Here is a 16,287-nt window from a genome sequence, read left to right as displayed (position 1 = left end):
GTCTGGCGCCCTTTGATGTCCGGACCCTCGCACTTGGAGGTCGGGAGGTCCGGGATGAGGGAGTCCAGACACCCAGCAGGGGGGTGGAGCCAGCGCCCGGGGAGGCTGGGGGCGATCGGCACCTGGCGGGGGAGAGCCATCGACACCTCTCTCTCCCATTGACCTGCCAAGTAGTCCGCTCACCTCCTGGGTGGATGGTGGTGCCGGGATGTCGGAGGCCTGGCCAGGCCCAGGGTTAGGGTCGGTCGGAGGCCACGCGGCCTCGTGGTGCTGTGCCCAAGATGGCGCCCAGGTCGGGCGAGTGGGCCGGTAGGGGATCGGGCCCATGAGGTCGAGATGTTCAGAGGCAGGGGTCCCAGAGGGGACGGGAAACGGGGAATGGTGGCGTGTAACACTTGAGGGGCCGGGCTCGGGCCCGGTCGTGCGGAGGGGGAGCGAGCCCTTCATGTGGCCTGTCCAACATGCGTCCCCCCCAGCTGAAGGCGGGGAGAGTCACCCATCCTCTTGGGGACTCTCCTCGTCGAGGCGGAAAAAGCGTGACAGGCCATCCGCATTGGCGTGGTCTTGCCCAGGTCGATGTTCCACAGTGAAGTCCATCCCCTGCAGGGAGATGGACCAACGTAGTAGTTTCGGGTTTTCCCCCCGCATCTGCATTAGCCACTGCAGGGGTCGATGATCGGTCTGTACCCGAAAGTGGGTGCCGAAGAGATAGGGCCGGAGCTTTTTGAGGGCCCATACCACGGCGAAGGCCTCTCTCTCGATGGTGCTCCAGCGTTGTTCTCGGGCCAGGAGTCGCCTGCTGATGAAAGCCACTGGCTGGTCAAGGCCTTCGGGGTTCAATTGAGACAGGACCGCCCCAATGCCATGGTCGGAGGCATCCGTCTGGACGATGAATTCCCGGCTGTAGTCGGGGGCCTGGAGCACAGGGGCGGAGCACATGGCGGCCTTCAGTTGCTCGAAGGCTGCTTGACAGTCTGGGGTCCAGTTGACCTTCTTTGGTTGATTTTTGGATGTGAGTTCCGTGAGGGGCCCCACTATGCTACCATAGTCTTTCACGAACCGCCGGTAATAGCCTGTAAGTCCCAAAAATGCGCGTACCTCGGTCTGGGTGATGGGGGGCTGCCAAGACTGGATGGCGGCGATCTTGAGCTGCAGAGGGGCCACCAGACCGCTTCCCACCTGGTGTCCGAGATAGGTCACGGACCCCTGGCCAATTTGGCATTTGCTGGCCTTGATCGTGAGGCCAGCTCGTTGCAGGGCCTGTAGCACCTCTCGGAGGTGGTCGGACCAGTGGTGGCTGTATACAGCGATGTCGTCTAGGTAGGCGGCGCTGAATCCTTCAAGTCCCGCCAGGACCTGATTCACTAGCCGCTGAAACGTGGCTGGGGCATTCTTCATGCCGAAGGGCATGACCTTGAAGTGATAATGGCCATCAGGAGTGGAAAACGCAGATCGTTCTTGGGCCCGGGGTGTGAGGCCGATCTGCCAGTAGCCCGCCGTCAGGTCGAAGATACTGAGGTAGCAGGCAGCTCCCATGCGGTCGATTAGTTCATCTGCCCGGGGAATGGGTTGGGCGTCTGTTCTGGTGACCGCATTCAAGCCCCGGTAGTCGACGCAGAACCGGAGTTCCGGGGTGGTGCCGGGGGCGGCCGCTTTGGGGACCAGTACTACTGGGCTGGCCCAGGGGCTGTCGGAGGGCTCAATGACCCCGAGCGGGAGCATTCTGGCCACCTCCTCTTGGATGCAGGCCCGTACCCGATCTGGTACGCGGTAGGCCCGGTGGCGGATAGGGGGACTGTCCCCCGTGTCCACGTCGTGTATGCACCAGGGGGTGACCCCTGGGGTGAGGGAGAAGAGGCTGGCGAACTGCAGCAGGAGGTCTCGGCATTCTTGGCGCTGTTCCAGGGTGAGGGCCTCCGAGAGTCGGACCCCATCCACGGAGCCGTCTTTCTCCCGAGTCCGTAGGAGGTCAGGGAGGGGTTCGGAGTCCTCCTCGGCTCCATTGTCGGTGGCCATCAGGAGGCTGAGTTCTGAACGCACAAAATGGGGTTTCAGTCTATTCGCGTGGAGAACCCGGAGGGGGTTCCGTGAAGATTCCATATCGATGAGATAGGTGACAGGGCCCTTGCGCTCGATTACTTTGAAGGGCCCCGTCCATTTGTCTTGCAGGGCGCATGGTTCGGTGGGGGACATTACCCATACTTGTTGGCCGGGTTCAAATTCGATGGAGGAGGCATTTTGGTCGTACCACCTTTTCATGTCCTCCTGACTGGCCTCCAAGTTTGCTTTTGCCATCTCTCTGAATCGTCGGGTCTGGTTGCGGAGGGTTAGGAGGTACTTGAAAACATCTGGAGGGTTCTTTAGAGGGGGCATTTCCCAGCCTTCTTTGACTAGGCTGAGCGGTCCTCGTACCGGGTGTCCATATAAGAGTTCAAACGGGCTGAAGCCGAGGGATTTCTGGGGGACTTCTCGGTAGGCAAAGAGAAGGCACGGTAGTAGCACATCCCACTGGCGACGGAGGGGCTCTTCCAACCCCCCAATCATCCCTTTGAGCGTGCGGTTAAACCGCTCAACGAGTCCGTTTCCTTGAGGGTGATAGGGGGTCGTGAATCGGTAGGTGACCCCACACTGTTGCCAGAGGGACTTCATGTATTTTGAAATAAAGTTTGTGCCCCGGTCACTGACGACTTCTCGGGGGAAGCCCACACGAGAGAAGATCCCCATCAGGGCCTGGCCGACTACCGGGGCTGTCACAGTTCGTAGGGGGACAGCCTCCGGGTAGCGGGTGGCGTGGTCCACTAGTACCAGGATGAACCGATGTCCTTGTGCTGTACGGGGGTCGAGGGGCCCCACAATGTCTATCCCCACCCTCTCGAACGGGGTGGTGACAACTGGAAATGGTTGCAGGGGGGCTTTCAGTTTGCGGCCGCTCTTCCCACTGGCTTGGCACGTGGGGCAAGATCGGCAGTGCTGGAGTACATCGTTCCTCATTTTAGGCCAGAAAAAGTGGGTCACCAGGCGGCTGTAGGTTTTATCTGGACCCAGGTGGCCAGCCAGGGGGACATCGTGGGCCAGGTTTAGCAAGAAGTCTCTAAAGCGGAGGGGCACCACTAGCACTCGACTGGCCCCTAACTCCGCGATTCTCTGTTCACTATATAGCAGGTCATTGTCCCAATAGACCCAATGTGTTCCGGAAGTATCCCCTGCGCTCTGAGCGAGGGCTTGTTGGCGGAGTCCCTCGAGGGAGGGACAGGTTTTCTGTTCTTGGCGAAACTGCTCCTGGGTGGGCCCCCCCTCTTGATGCCACTGATCCAGGCCGGAAAGGTCCTGAGGCTGAGCGGGCCCCTCTGGTGCTTGTTCTGGGGGGACGGCACGGTCGACGTCTTCTACTGGAGCGACCGGGGGAGGAGGTGCCGGCCATTCAGGTTCTTCGGGTCGGGGGATGGCACGGGCGGCCATGGACCGGGTGGTGACGCACGCCCAGTCCGGGATGCCCAACATCCCCAGGTGCTCTCTCCTCTCTACGGCGGCCCACGGAGAGCTTTCAAGGTCATTTCCTAGGAGACAGTCTACGGGGGCGTCATCTCGGACCGTCACCTTCAACATGCCGGAGACTCCTCCCCACTCGAAGGGGACGCAAGCCATCCGACATAGACTCTCTGAATTATCGGCTGAACGGACAGGGCAGAGAATGTTTGGTAGGATCTGTTCTGGGGTCACCAGGTGACAGCGGACGGCTGTTACACTGGCCCCGGTGTCACGTAGGGCTTCGGCCCGGCGTCCATTAATGCTCACCCATTGACTGTACTTCCGGGTGTTGGCGGGTAGGGGGACCCGCGGGACCATGTCTCTCCCCCCTAAGCATGCTAGAGCCATGGCGGCTGGCTCCCATTCTTGGTGTTCTTGCTCATATTCTTCATGTTCCTCGGAGACTTGTTCTTCCCCCAGGGCAGCAGCAGCCATCTGGCGGGGTCTCGGAGTCTGGCTCTGTGGACAATTTGGGTCGTTTGCGTAGTGGCCGACTCGCTGGCATCGGTGGCACGTGACATTGGCTCTGTACCCCGGCCGCGCCGGAGTGTTGCCCCGGTTGGCCGGGGGTGTGGTGCTGGTAGCAGTGGCGGCCGGAGCGTTGTCCCTTCCCCGTCCTTGGCCCCCTCCTCCTCCTCGGGGACGGTGCTGACCGTGGTGGTTCCGGTTCTGTACATAGGACCCATTTCGGCCCACTCTGGTGATTTCCCATCGGTCAGCCTCGGCGGCGAGCTGCCGTGGATCAGTCAATTTGCTGTCGAGGAGGTGCTGCCTGAGCTCGATGAAGCAGTTGTTTGATAGGTGCTCCCACACCATGAGATTGAAGAGTTGTTCGTAAGTTGTGACATTGCTTCCTTTGATCCAACCCTCGAAGGCTCGGCTGAAATAGTTCACGTATTCCACCCAAGTTGTACCCGGGATCCGGGTGCAGTCTCGGAACCTCTGACGGTACATTTCGGGTGTGAGCCCATAGCGGGTGAGGAGGGCAGCTTTCATGTGGTCATAGGAGGTCATCAGGTGCTCTGGTAGCTGTAGCAGGGCATCGCGGCCCTCGTTGAGGAATCTCCCCCATAGACCGGCTCCCCAGTCGCTTCGATCGATCCGGTGGGAGGTCATAGCGATCTCGTAGGCCTTGAACCATTGCTGGATGTCGTCCCCTCGGAAGTATTCTCGAACGACATCCTTGGGGATGTGTACCTTTTTCTCTGTTGCCCCTGGGGTGCGGGGTTGCTCGGGCACCCCTAATTCTTTGTTCTGCTTGCGTAAGTCTATCTCAGCTAATTTGCGCTCATGTTCATATGCCAGTCTCTTTTCCTCGAGCTCTCTTTGTCTCTGTTTCTCTTCTCGTTCTTCTCGGAGCCGCAAATGTTCTAGGTTCAGTTTCTGTTCGGCTAACTTGAGTTCACCATCCATTTTGAGCCGGGCCATTTCTAGTTCATGTAGTCGTGTTCTTTCTCGTTCCTGGATCTCGTCTTGCGAGAGACCCGTTCTTCGCTCCTCGGGGGCCGTGGTGTCTTTTTCTATTGCTGCGACATTTTGGTCCGGGGGCCTGACGGCCCCGGTTTCTGCCCAGGACTCAAGGGCATGCTTGAAGTCGTCTTTAGTACTTAGACCGGTGGTAGCGATACCTAGTTCAATGCAGAATTGTTTTAATTCACGATGGTTGTATTCTTCCAATTTCTCCATCTGGAATTTCTCGGTGGATCCGCTTTCTTTGGTTGTCATCGTGATTTCGTCGTGGGGTGAGCTACTCTCTGTACGATTATGCGGTGATTCGGATCGCGCCGCTGGCCACCAATGTTAGACGGACCGGGAGGGTCGGCCGAGGATAAGGGAGAGGTCTCCGGGGAGAGCCGTCTCCAGCGATCGTACAGACAAGTAACTTCCCCCCCCACAGACGTACACCACACAAGGATAAGGTTCAACGATACTTTATAAGCAATTCTTCAAGTACGGAAAAATGATACAAGGAGGTCTGGACTCAGGGGTCCCCTCGGTTCTGGTCTCTGGATTGGGAAAAGGGTAGCGGGACAGTCTTGTTACCAATTGCATAGATGAAATAGCTCTCAATCCTCGAGCTCGGCGTTCTAGATGATCGGGCCGCGGCGGAGCCAGCTGGTCCCGAGATGGTTGAAGGTAGCGACGGTCCGCGGCGGAGCCAGCAGGTCCCGATGAAGGTGGTAGTTACAAACGGTCCGCGGCCACGCCAGCAGGTCCCGACGACGATGAAGGTTTAAGCAGGTTGCGGCAGCACCAGCAGGCAGGACGATAGTTCACAAGGCAGGGCTACGGCAGCGCCAGTAGTCCGTCAAGGATGAGTTCTTCTCTGTGTCTCTCGACTCCAGGATACAACTGCCTTCCTGCTCTGGAGCTGCCCCAGTTATAGGTCTGGCGCCCTTTGATGTCCGGACCCTCGCACTTGGAGGTCGGGAGGTCCGGGATGAGGGAGTCCAGACACCCAGCAGGGGGGTGGAGCCAGCGCCCGGGGAGGCTGGGGGCGATCGGCACCTGGCGGGGGAGAGCCATCGACACCTCTCTCTCCCATTGACCTGCCAAGTAGTCCGCTCACCTCCTGGGTGGATGGTGGTGCCGGGATGTCGGAGGCCTGGCCAGGCCCAGGGTTAGGGTCGGTCGGAGGCCACGCGGCCTCGTGGTGCTGTGCCCAAGATGGCGCCCAGGTCGGGCGAGTGGGCCGGTAGGGGATCGGGCCCATGAGGTCGAGATGTTCAGAGGCAGGGGTCCCAGAGGGGACGGGAAACGGGGAATGGTGGCGTGTAACACTTGAGGGGCCGGGCTCGGGCCCGGTCGTGCGGAGGGGGAGCGAGCCCTTCATGTGGCCTGTCCAACAAGGGGGGTTTGCAGAATAAAATTTATTAATCAGATTCCAGTGTGCTCGCCTGTTTTCTGCTACGAGAAGTGGAAAGTGTTGTGAATATATATATATATATATATATATATATATATATATATATATATATATATATATATATATATAAATAATCTATAGTAGGTAGTTATAGTTAGGATTGGCTACCATAGGAAATTCCGAACATTCTATTGGGAATAACTTTGGTGCTGATTGAAGGATCTGCCTGTAATTTTCTTAAAATGGTCTCGCTGCGCTCCGCTCCTTCCCTGAAAGTTTCGGGGGGATTCGTGAAGTGGGGGTTGAGTAAAAAGGGGGGTCCCAAAACGTGTTTTCTCCATGTTAATTTCCATAGGACGGTCTGACAAGTCTACAGCCCGAACCGCTGAACGGAATTACGCCAAACTTGGCAAAATTGTAGGGACTGGTACGCAGATGTGCCTTTTCTATGTTTGGCGAAAATTGCTCCAGTGGTTTTTATGAAAATTAAGTTCAAAAACACATATATATCTATAGGCGCGCTGCCGGCGCTCTCCGGTGCGCGTACCGGGGAGCGCACCCGACGCGCTACGGGTGTGCGCGAGCGAAAGCTGATTGGCTGTCGGGTGCCTGTTAATATTCTAAACAGTCCGGAGAGTCCGCCATCTTGTGTCTCGGTAGAATCGAGACACAAGAGGTGAAAAAAGAAAGGGGGATATAATTAAAAGGGGGCAGAGTAGACACCCCCTGACCCCCTAGGTTTTCTGAGGGGGGCCTAGAAGGACCATGAAGGGCTAAAAACCTTTTTTTTTTTTTTGTAAAAAAAAAATTCGCGGGGTGGGCGCTGGTGGCGCTCCCCGGTACGCTCTCCGGTACGCGGACCCTGAGCGTACCACGGGGAAAAAGAGTGTAAAAAAATAGAGAAAAAAAAATGTTGAGTGTTTAGAGGAAAGTGATGCATTGCTGGAGTGTGACAAAAAAATTATGCAACTCCAGCAATGCATCCTTTCAAATGGGGCCAGGACTATGTGAAAGGGCCTGCATCAGTCTTACGCCTGCTGTGAAACAGGCGCAAGATTTGAACGCAACAGCGTCATAAAAGTGACGCAGTGATCTGTCTTAGATTTCACTGCGTTACCTCTACGACCCTTTCTTGCGTCAATACACCCCCTTTGCATACATTACACCTTTGCAGGTATGATGTGGGGCAGGGGTTTACAAAGTGACGCATCTACCTAAATGCGTCACTTTGTAAATATGACTCAATAAGTTGCATTTTTAACAGCACTGGTGCGTCACAAAAAGTGAAGTACCGGTGGTGTAAAAGTGACGCATGGCCTCATAAATGAGGCCTTCAGTCTTGACGCATTATGTCGCAAGTACTTACAGAGACGTCAGAATTTCAGACGTATCTGTAAGCGCAAAAGTGATGCATTGCTGGAGTGTGTCACAAAAAATGATGCAACTCCAGCAATGCATCCTTTCACATGGGGAAAGTCCCATGTAAAAGGGCCTGCATCTGTCTTACGCCTGCTGTGAGGCAGGCCCAAGATTTTGACACAATGGCGTCCGAAAAGTGACGCAGTGAAATCTCATAGATTTCACTGCGTCACCTCTACGACCCTTTCTTGCGTCAATACATCCCCTTTGCATACATTAAACCTGGCGCAGGTATAATGTGGCGCAGGGGTTTACAAAGTGACGCATTTACCTTGATACATCACTTTGTAAATATGACTCAACAAGGTGCATTTTTTACACCACTGGTGCATCACAAATACTGACGCACCGGTGGCATGAAAGTGACGGATAGCCTCATAAATGATGCCTTCAGTCTTCTACTCATGCGTCATATTTAATATATGACGCATTATGTCGCAAGGAGTTACAGATAAGTCAGTATTTCTGACATATCTGTAAGCGCAAAAGTGATGCATTACTGGAGTGTGTCACAAAAGTGACGCAATTCCAGCAATGCATCCTTTCACATGGGGCTAGCCTTATGTGAAAGAGCTTGCATCAGTCTTGATAACTTAAAATTTTCACTTTACAGAAACACACAGACACTGGATGATGTCATCAGTGATGTTATTTGAGATGTCATCAGTGATGTCACTGACCATTTCATGAATGATGTAATATGTGACATCATCAGCAGTGGATTGCGGGCGCGCGAGTTATAGTGAGTCCAACTAACTATAACGTGGGAATTTCAATGGTTATGTATGAGTAAACTGTTCAGCTAACTATAACTGGTGTGAAACCTATAGTTTTTTCAGTGAATTTCACTGGTTTTTTAAATGCTAATTCCTAACTATAACGATTGTGAAACCCTGTTTTTTTCACTGTATATATATATATATATATATATATATATATATATATATATATATATATATATATATATACACATACACACACATGGTCTACGTATCATTCATTTAATTGTAACACAATGCTCTTACCTTTCAGTGCATAGAGAAATACATTTAAGCACAGGTCTGTGATCGAATGCTAGCAGTGTTCGAAATAGACAGACCAAGTTCAAGGTCCAGCTGTCCCTGATAAAGCAGACAGAGGTGGCAGATCGATCCTCCTCAGAGTCCATATTTTCAGAGGGGGGTGGGTACCGCAAGGAGAGAACCTTAAAGTGAACATAACCGCTGGTCCGGTTATAACTTTCTAGGGCCTAATGAACGAGACTGCGCTGTGGACCGCAAACGTCTGTCTCTCCCGAATCTAGCTTAGGAGTGATGCGGGGCATTTGTCCATAACCCTTCTAAGACGCAGGCCTCATACTTCCTTAGGACACTGCACTTCACTCACTCTAGGGCTGTAAAGACTTTGCTGGACGCCGGACAGTAGCAGGTAGAAGGCTTTGAAAGAGTTGTTCTCTTCCTGTTTTTAGGATGTGTCGATATGTGTCTTAATCTCTGGGTGTAAGACATACCAAATGCTCCTCTCAGTTAGCACACAAACTCATCTGCCTCCATGGTTTGTACTTTGGGGATGGCAGTTGTAAATGGTAGGTGGCTATAGTAATGCTTTTGGGGAGAATATTCTACTGTATGTTATGGAATAAACCTGTAGAACCTATAGAAATGCAAATCTGTGTGTGCCTTTCCCGCAAACCACATAACGTTGCCACTATAGTGTAACCTTCCGAATACCAGCTTGCTGCATTCCATTATTGCACTGTCTTAGTCTTCTTTTTTTTAGGGTTAATGTGTTTTACAGTAGGTCTATATTTTGATCACACCGCTGTATGGAAGTTGGTCATAATGTGCCAGCGGACCCTTCCCTTGACCTGAATTAGAGAGAGCAGCATAGTTGCGATCTGGGATTTTGAGCAGCCTGGTGACCTCTGCAGCTCTTATTATTATTATTATTATTATTATTATTATGTTTCTTATATAGCGCCTGAATCGATCCCCGAAGGGGTATCTCCGCGCTTGCCTTGGGAACCCGTCCTGGCTTTTCCCCGTGAGATAGCTCTTGCCTTTGATGTGTGACATGAGATGTTTAGGGGTAAAGCAGTATGATGATGAGATGGGTAGAACGAGGATGCAGCATTAAGCTACTAGGAATGCCAGGTTAAACGTGCATGGGTGCTCAGAATAAGATGATTTTATTTAACCTTCCTCAGATGAAACTGAACTTACTCTACTTTGATTCCTCCGTAGGTGTACTGATGACCAAAACAGAATAATGTCAAGGTAGTAGACACCGTTGCCAGAAGGGGAGAAGTGCCAACTGTGCAAAAGCAAGGAAGTCGAGAGCACCATAGAACTGACCAGAGCTCAGGACACACTGCCACAGGGACATAGGTGGGCACGACGAGGAAAAAGACATCTCACTGAATAATTGTCTGCATCATCCAGGCCTGACCCAGCTGGGACCATGCCCCCCACGGCCAATAAGGGATCAGGTGGCTGTCCTACCAGCTCCTATGGACTCATATGTCTGCCACCTATATCCGAGGACCTACAGCTAATCTGGACGCAGTCGGAGTTGACCAGTGAGTTGGACGACAATGAACAGCTTATCCACACCTTTAGTTACTTCCCATACCCCAGTCTACCTGAGATTGCCCTTCTCTGCCTCTGCTATGGGCTGCAAATGGAGAAGGTCAAGACGTGGTTCATGGTGCAGCGAATCCGCTGTGGCATCAGCTGGTCTTCAGAGGAGATAGAAGAGACACGAGGCCGACTCCTTCGCAGCCAAGACGCACTACACTTCAAGCCTCTAGTAGCCATGGCACGGCGGGCAGCCGGACGCGGACCAACACCAACAGAGCAAAGGGCAACAACCAGAGACACAGCCAGCTCACCAGCTGCCTTCAACAGTTTCCGGAAAACTGAAGTTGGTAAAGTGGAGATGGTTCATCGTCCACCCTCACTGACTTCACTTTCATCATTGACCAATGCCCGCCCTCCCTCTTTGACTGGCCTCTCATCTTTGACCACCTCCAGGCCTCCTTCGCTGACAGGGCTATCTTCGTTGGCTAACACGCGCCCCCCATCTCTGACTGGGCTAGCCTCATTGGCCAACTCGTGCTCGCCATCTCTGGCTGCGCTTTCATCAGCGACAAATGCACGACCGGCATCTATGACCGGTGTGTCCTCATTGAACAACACACGGCCACCATCGTTATCCAACACCAGCACGCCATTGTACACAAACTCAGTGCCCTCACTGCACAGTAGTCCACGGCCACCATCATACAATGCTAACATGCTGCCACTACAGAACAACTCGAGGCCACCTTCATATACTAATTCTGGGCTACCAGTGCAGTCCAGCTCTGGCCCACCTTTCTACACAGGCCTGCCTCTGCCATCGCATAACTTGCGGCATGCCCCTTACACTAATGCTGGGCTACCACTACAGCCCAGTTCTTGCCTGCCTTATTACACCAGCACGGTTTCATCACAACACAATTCACGGTCGCTTTCCTATACTAATTCTGGGCTGGCTATGCAGTCCAGCAGTGACCCACCTTTCTATGCCAGCACAACACCACCATTGCAGAACAACTCACGGCAACCACCCTACACTAATGCTGGGCCACCACTACCATCCAACTCCGGCCTGCCTTTCTACACCAGCATGATGCCGTCTGTGCAGAACCCACGTCCGCCGTCTCACAGTAATGTGAGCTTGCTAACACAGACTAACTCTAGCCCCCCATTGTACATCAACAGACCAGCATCTCAAAGTAACTCTCGACCACCATCGCTCACCAATACACGCCAGGCATCATACTGTGTTACAAAAGAGTCTGTTAAAACAATGTTGTCTGGGGACATGCAGCACCACCTTTCTAAGCGACCAAGGACAGAAGATGACTTAACACTGGACCCTCACCCATCTCCTCATAAAGAAGCAATGGGGGAGTCTTCCCAGCCAAATCTGAGAGGTTCAGTAAGTCAGTTGAAGGAGGAGCCAGGCAACTCTTCAGAGCATGGTTACCCTTTATCAGAGCAATGGCAGGACCGAACAGCCCCCAGACTGGAGGACAATGGCCTGGATTATAAACCTCATCAGCGTTCGAGGAACTGGGAACTATCTAGTCCATTCTGCTCCCCCTCTCTGGAAGCCCAGAGTCAATCTGCTGCTAAGCTGCCCTCGGCGGCTGCTGGGAATATGTTTGATGTAGATGGCACTGAGGTGAGTGATGCAGTGGTATGTCTGCCTTCTGAAGAAGAGTTGCAGAAGAGGCTGGAGGCCTCTTCTTGGGACCTGGATGGGGCCAACCCCACAAATCCCCAGGGTGCACAGGGACCGGGGTACACGAAAATGGCCAATGAAGATGGCAACTTTTTCCCAATCATGCGACGGCAGCGCAAGACCAAAGAACAGCTAGCAATACTTAAGTCTTTTTTCTTGCAGTGCCAGTGGGCACGCCGTGAGGACTACAAGAAGCTGGAGGAAATCACTGGCCTACCACGACCAGAGATAATTCAGTGGTTTGGGGACACCCGGTATGCTTTGAAACATGGCCAGCTGAAGTGGTTCCGTGACAATGTGCAGGGCTGCCCAAGTTGGTTGGAGCAGGCACAGCAGCAACTGCAGCTGCTGGACAGTGACGATGCCAGCCCAAGCCTGCCAGCCACTCCTCCAGTCTTCGAGCCCTCTCAGAACGGCACAGGCAATGAAAGCCCTTGGAAAGGTGGGTGCTCAACACCTCCTATTCCTTCTTCACCTCCCAATGGCAGACCAGAGGAGCCAATGGAGGTGCAAAAACTGTCCCCATCACCACCTCCTCCTGCACCTAGGAAGGCCTCTATCCCTCGGGTTGACTATAGTGTACTGGAACGGTACTGGGACTTGCACCGACAGATCAATGAGGGTGACACTCAACGGTTGGTGGAAGAGTCTGGGCTACGGTTACAGCAGGTCCAGGACTGGTTCCAAAGGAAAGCCATTGAGCCAGCCGAAGTAGAAGTGGAGATCTGCCTTGATGACGATGGGTTGTTGGAGGCGGATGATATAGGAGGGCTGGAGGGGGAGGATGAAGCTGTGGGTGAGGGTGAGGGGGAGGAAGATTATGAGGATGAAGAAGACGACGATGCTGATGAAGATGAGGAAGATGATGATGATGATGATGTGATCATCCAGGACTAGATAGCACATTCTCCCCAAATCCTCGTCCTTGCCGCAGCCCACTGTTTTTAACCAGTGGACTATTTTAAAGCGACTTGAAGACTTAATTGAAAATTAAGACAATTACTGAATTGTCATTTACCAAGGAAATTCTACCAGATCCCTCAGTAACTGAATCACTTTGTCTCAAAGTACTCCCACACTTAGCACACGTGGACAAGAAAGACTTACAATGGTAACACTATCTGATATTTATAAAGTGTTTACAGTGTTCCTGGTACATCCAGGCCAGTGTCTCAAGATTCTGGTCCTCTCATTACTTGTCGGTGTTCACTGTGTAGAGCTATATGTCTGGCCGCAATCAGGTACTCGGGCACAGACAAAGATCAGAATGTAATGGAAAGCTCGGTAGCAGCTGCTCATCCCATCTTATCTGAGAAAGCATGCTCAGAAACACTCCTTTTCGCATCATTAGTGACTGAGTTTTTTCTCTGCCCTACCTGTTGCTCAACACTCCAGAGGAGGGATGTAACACATTGACGCCTCCTGCTGCCCCCTTATCCCCCTCAACCTTCCCCATTAACTTCCGATGGGGGCTGACTGAATTATACATAACCAAACAGTGGCCTGGTTTCATTTTTTTTAAATTTGTTTGTGCAGCCCAAAAAACGTTGTTTTTATACTCCATATTTCAGTAATTTACTAGTCGGAGAAATAAAAACATCGAACACAGGACAGGCCTGTAAAGGTGTCTTTCCTACATCATAGTATGCCATTTCAGTCGGCCTACACAAGACATCTATATATCAATATAGTGCCTACTGGTAGAGGGTGACCTGGACAATAAAGTTGCCCTCCTCTGGACAGATTTCTTTTTCATTATTTTTTCAAGTCTGCTGACTGAATATAGACGTCTCACAGAAAAGTATTTTTGTAGTGTGGATTGGTTATTGGTGTATATATAACCCGTACTCCTAATAGTGCAAATCCCAAACATTTTTTTTAAACAAACTCATGGCAAAACCTCTTTGAATATGGACATGAAGGTATGTATGTATGTATGTAATCTGACTCCTTTATGAAGCTGCTCTTCAAACAAGCTATATCTTTGCATTTCTGTTGCTTTCTTTTAGGCTAGCATTTGCACATACTAAGAATTTTGAAAATGTTTTCTTTTATATATTGAGAACCTTGGAAAACAACGGTGTGAGAGAGAGAGACAACACTACAGCCGAATAACAATGTAATAGTAAAATAGTTATTTTTTTAATTTATCAATAGGTCAAATAGAATTAAACTAATGTGATTGCTTTTATTTTAAGGCTTGTGGCATTACGAAAGTGCTTCGTTGCTGTTTTACGCTCAGTACTGTCACAATTTTTGGAAGTAGAAAATCACAATGTATACTCGAGGTCTCTCTCCATAGCCTAGGGATGATGACTGACACATACCTTACGTTTGTTCAAACCAAGATTATGTAACTCAATGATAATTATACATCAATGGAATTATACCTAGCGTGCGCAGACCCGGAATATTTTACATCTCATGTATACGGCGAAGAGCCCAGCCTGATCAAATGAGAAACTACCATCAAAAAGCCTATTAAGACACAAGTTTTTTAATTTTGAGCTCAGTTACATTACATCTCATATAGCGTAGCCTGCTGCCTAAAATATCTGAATATTGAGGAAAAGGGCAGTCTGATCAGCTTCTGTTAGGAGATTTAACAACACACTCTGCCCCTTTGAAGAGTCCATGGAATTCTTTTTCTCATGATGCCTTGTACTGGCAGTTGCCTTACATAGTCCGTTATCTTTTCCGGCTCGTGCATGTGGGATCCCGGCACACTCTGGATGTTTTTTCTCCTATTCCTATCAGTTATTCCTTTTTGTTTTGGCTTGGTGTCTTTAACTCCGAAGATGTGGTATTTTTGTTGTCTAGGATTTATCCTGTTCTGTGTAATAAAAAAAAAAGGCTGCTACTGACACATACCAAGTTTGTGTGTGGTTTGTTACCATTATCTCAATCCATAAAGGAATTTGAGTTTTGTATTAAAATGTCCAACTTGACTCTTAAAGACTTGGGGCCACCAGATGTTGGAGACCAAATACCGGTCGGTAACGGCCGATTTCGTCCGTTTCCGAGCGATATTTGGGTTTTGTAATGTAGGGGGCCTTTGATTTACAGAATCGGTAAATTTACCGATTTCGGTAAATTTACAGAAGCGGTAAAATACTGAATCGTTAAATTTACCGATTCTGTAAATCAATATGTAGGTGGCACAGGCCCTTAAAAAATCGTTATTTACCACCCAATACTATTGGGTGGTAAATAATGAATTCCTGTGTACATGCACATCTGTGCATGTACACCTGTGGGCATGTATGTGTGTCACATGGCACACAAGCCTGAAACAGGGGTGCAACAGGGTGTCAAAGTGACACCCTGTCCCCCTTGACAATTCGGTATTTTTACCGATTCGGTAAATACCGAATCCTACCGATTCGGTATTTGTTATCGAATAATTACCTACATCAGATTTACCGATTCATGAATACCGAATCAGTAAAATTCGGTATTTTTGGATCTGTAAATCTGATTTACCTACATCTAGCCCTTGGAAGGCTACAGGATTCATGACAAGCTAAATGATCTGAGGGCAAAGGAGACGAAAAATACCAATATTGCCTCCATGGAGCACTCTGATTCCACTGACATGCCTCTCATACAGACTGTCAGAGAGAGAGAGAGAGAGAGAGAGACCAAGAGAACAAAGATCTAGGAGACAGTAAAAATAAAAATATCGCCATCCTCACTTGCATCACCCCTCATCGAAAGCATCATGAATCAACTTGCATGCTATCAGGAACAGGCTAGTTTTTGACCTTGAAAAATCTACTACGACACCAGTCTGGCAAGTCTTTGAAGTCAAACAATTCCTGTCTGATGTCACCTTCACATATACCACCAATCAGTTTGACGTCGCCTCATTGGAATCTAGCTCCTGAGGAGTTCTTTATGCCTAAAAAGAGGCTGAGGCTTTTGGCTTCTCTGGATCAGTTTCTGCAAAAAACTCGGACCTCCATGGTTTTATCATCCCACCGGAGGATCCTTTGCAAACGCTGCTAGAGTCTCTGAATCTGTCACCAGATAGTTTAAAGGCCACCCTTAATGTGGCCCATAAGTAAGATGCACTTCTAACCACCTCATCCTGTGAATTCCCCTACGAGCCATAATGGATCTGGAAACTTTTTTCTAGAAATTGCTCCTGCGCCAATAGGTGGTGCCACAGGACTCTGTGGTGG

At 50.8% G+C, this 16,287-nt stretch overlaps 1 protein-coding gene across 1 annotated transcript in view; it reads left to right on the top strand.

Moving 5' to 3' along the window:
• The window catches only part of HOMEZ (homeobox and leucine zipper encoding), a 43,892-nt gene extending 28,919 nt beyond the window's left edge, over positions 1-14,973 (top strand). Inside the window, exon 2 of the mRNA XM_086923758.1 lies at positions 10,057-14,973. Coding sequence (XP_086779884.1) covers positions 10,274-13,000 — 2,727 coding nt within the window. The 5' untranslated portion in view covers positions 10,057-10,273 and the 3' untranslated portion in view covers positions 13,001-14,973. The remainder of the gene's footprint in view (positions 1-10,056) is intronic.
• Positions 14,974-16,287: the final 1,314 nt, after the last annotated feature.

This window comes from Lissotriton vulgaris, chromosome 5, assembly GCF_964263255.1.
Source record: "Lissotriton vulgaris chromosome 5, aLisVul1.2, whole genome shotgun sequence".
Taxonomy (NCBI): domain Eukaryota; kingdom Metazoa; phylum Chordata; class Amphibia; order Caudata; family Salamandridae; genus Lissotriton; species Lissotriton vulgaris.
The sequence above is the reverse complement of the archived record's forward strand: the minus strand, read 5'-3'. Positions and strand labels throughout refer to the sequence as shown.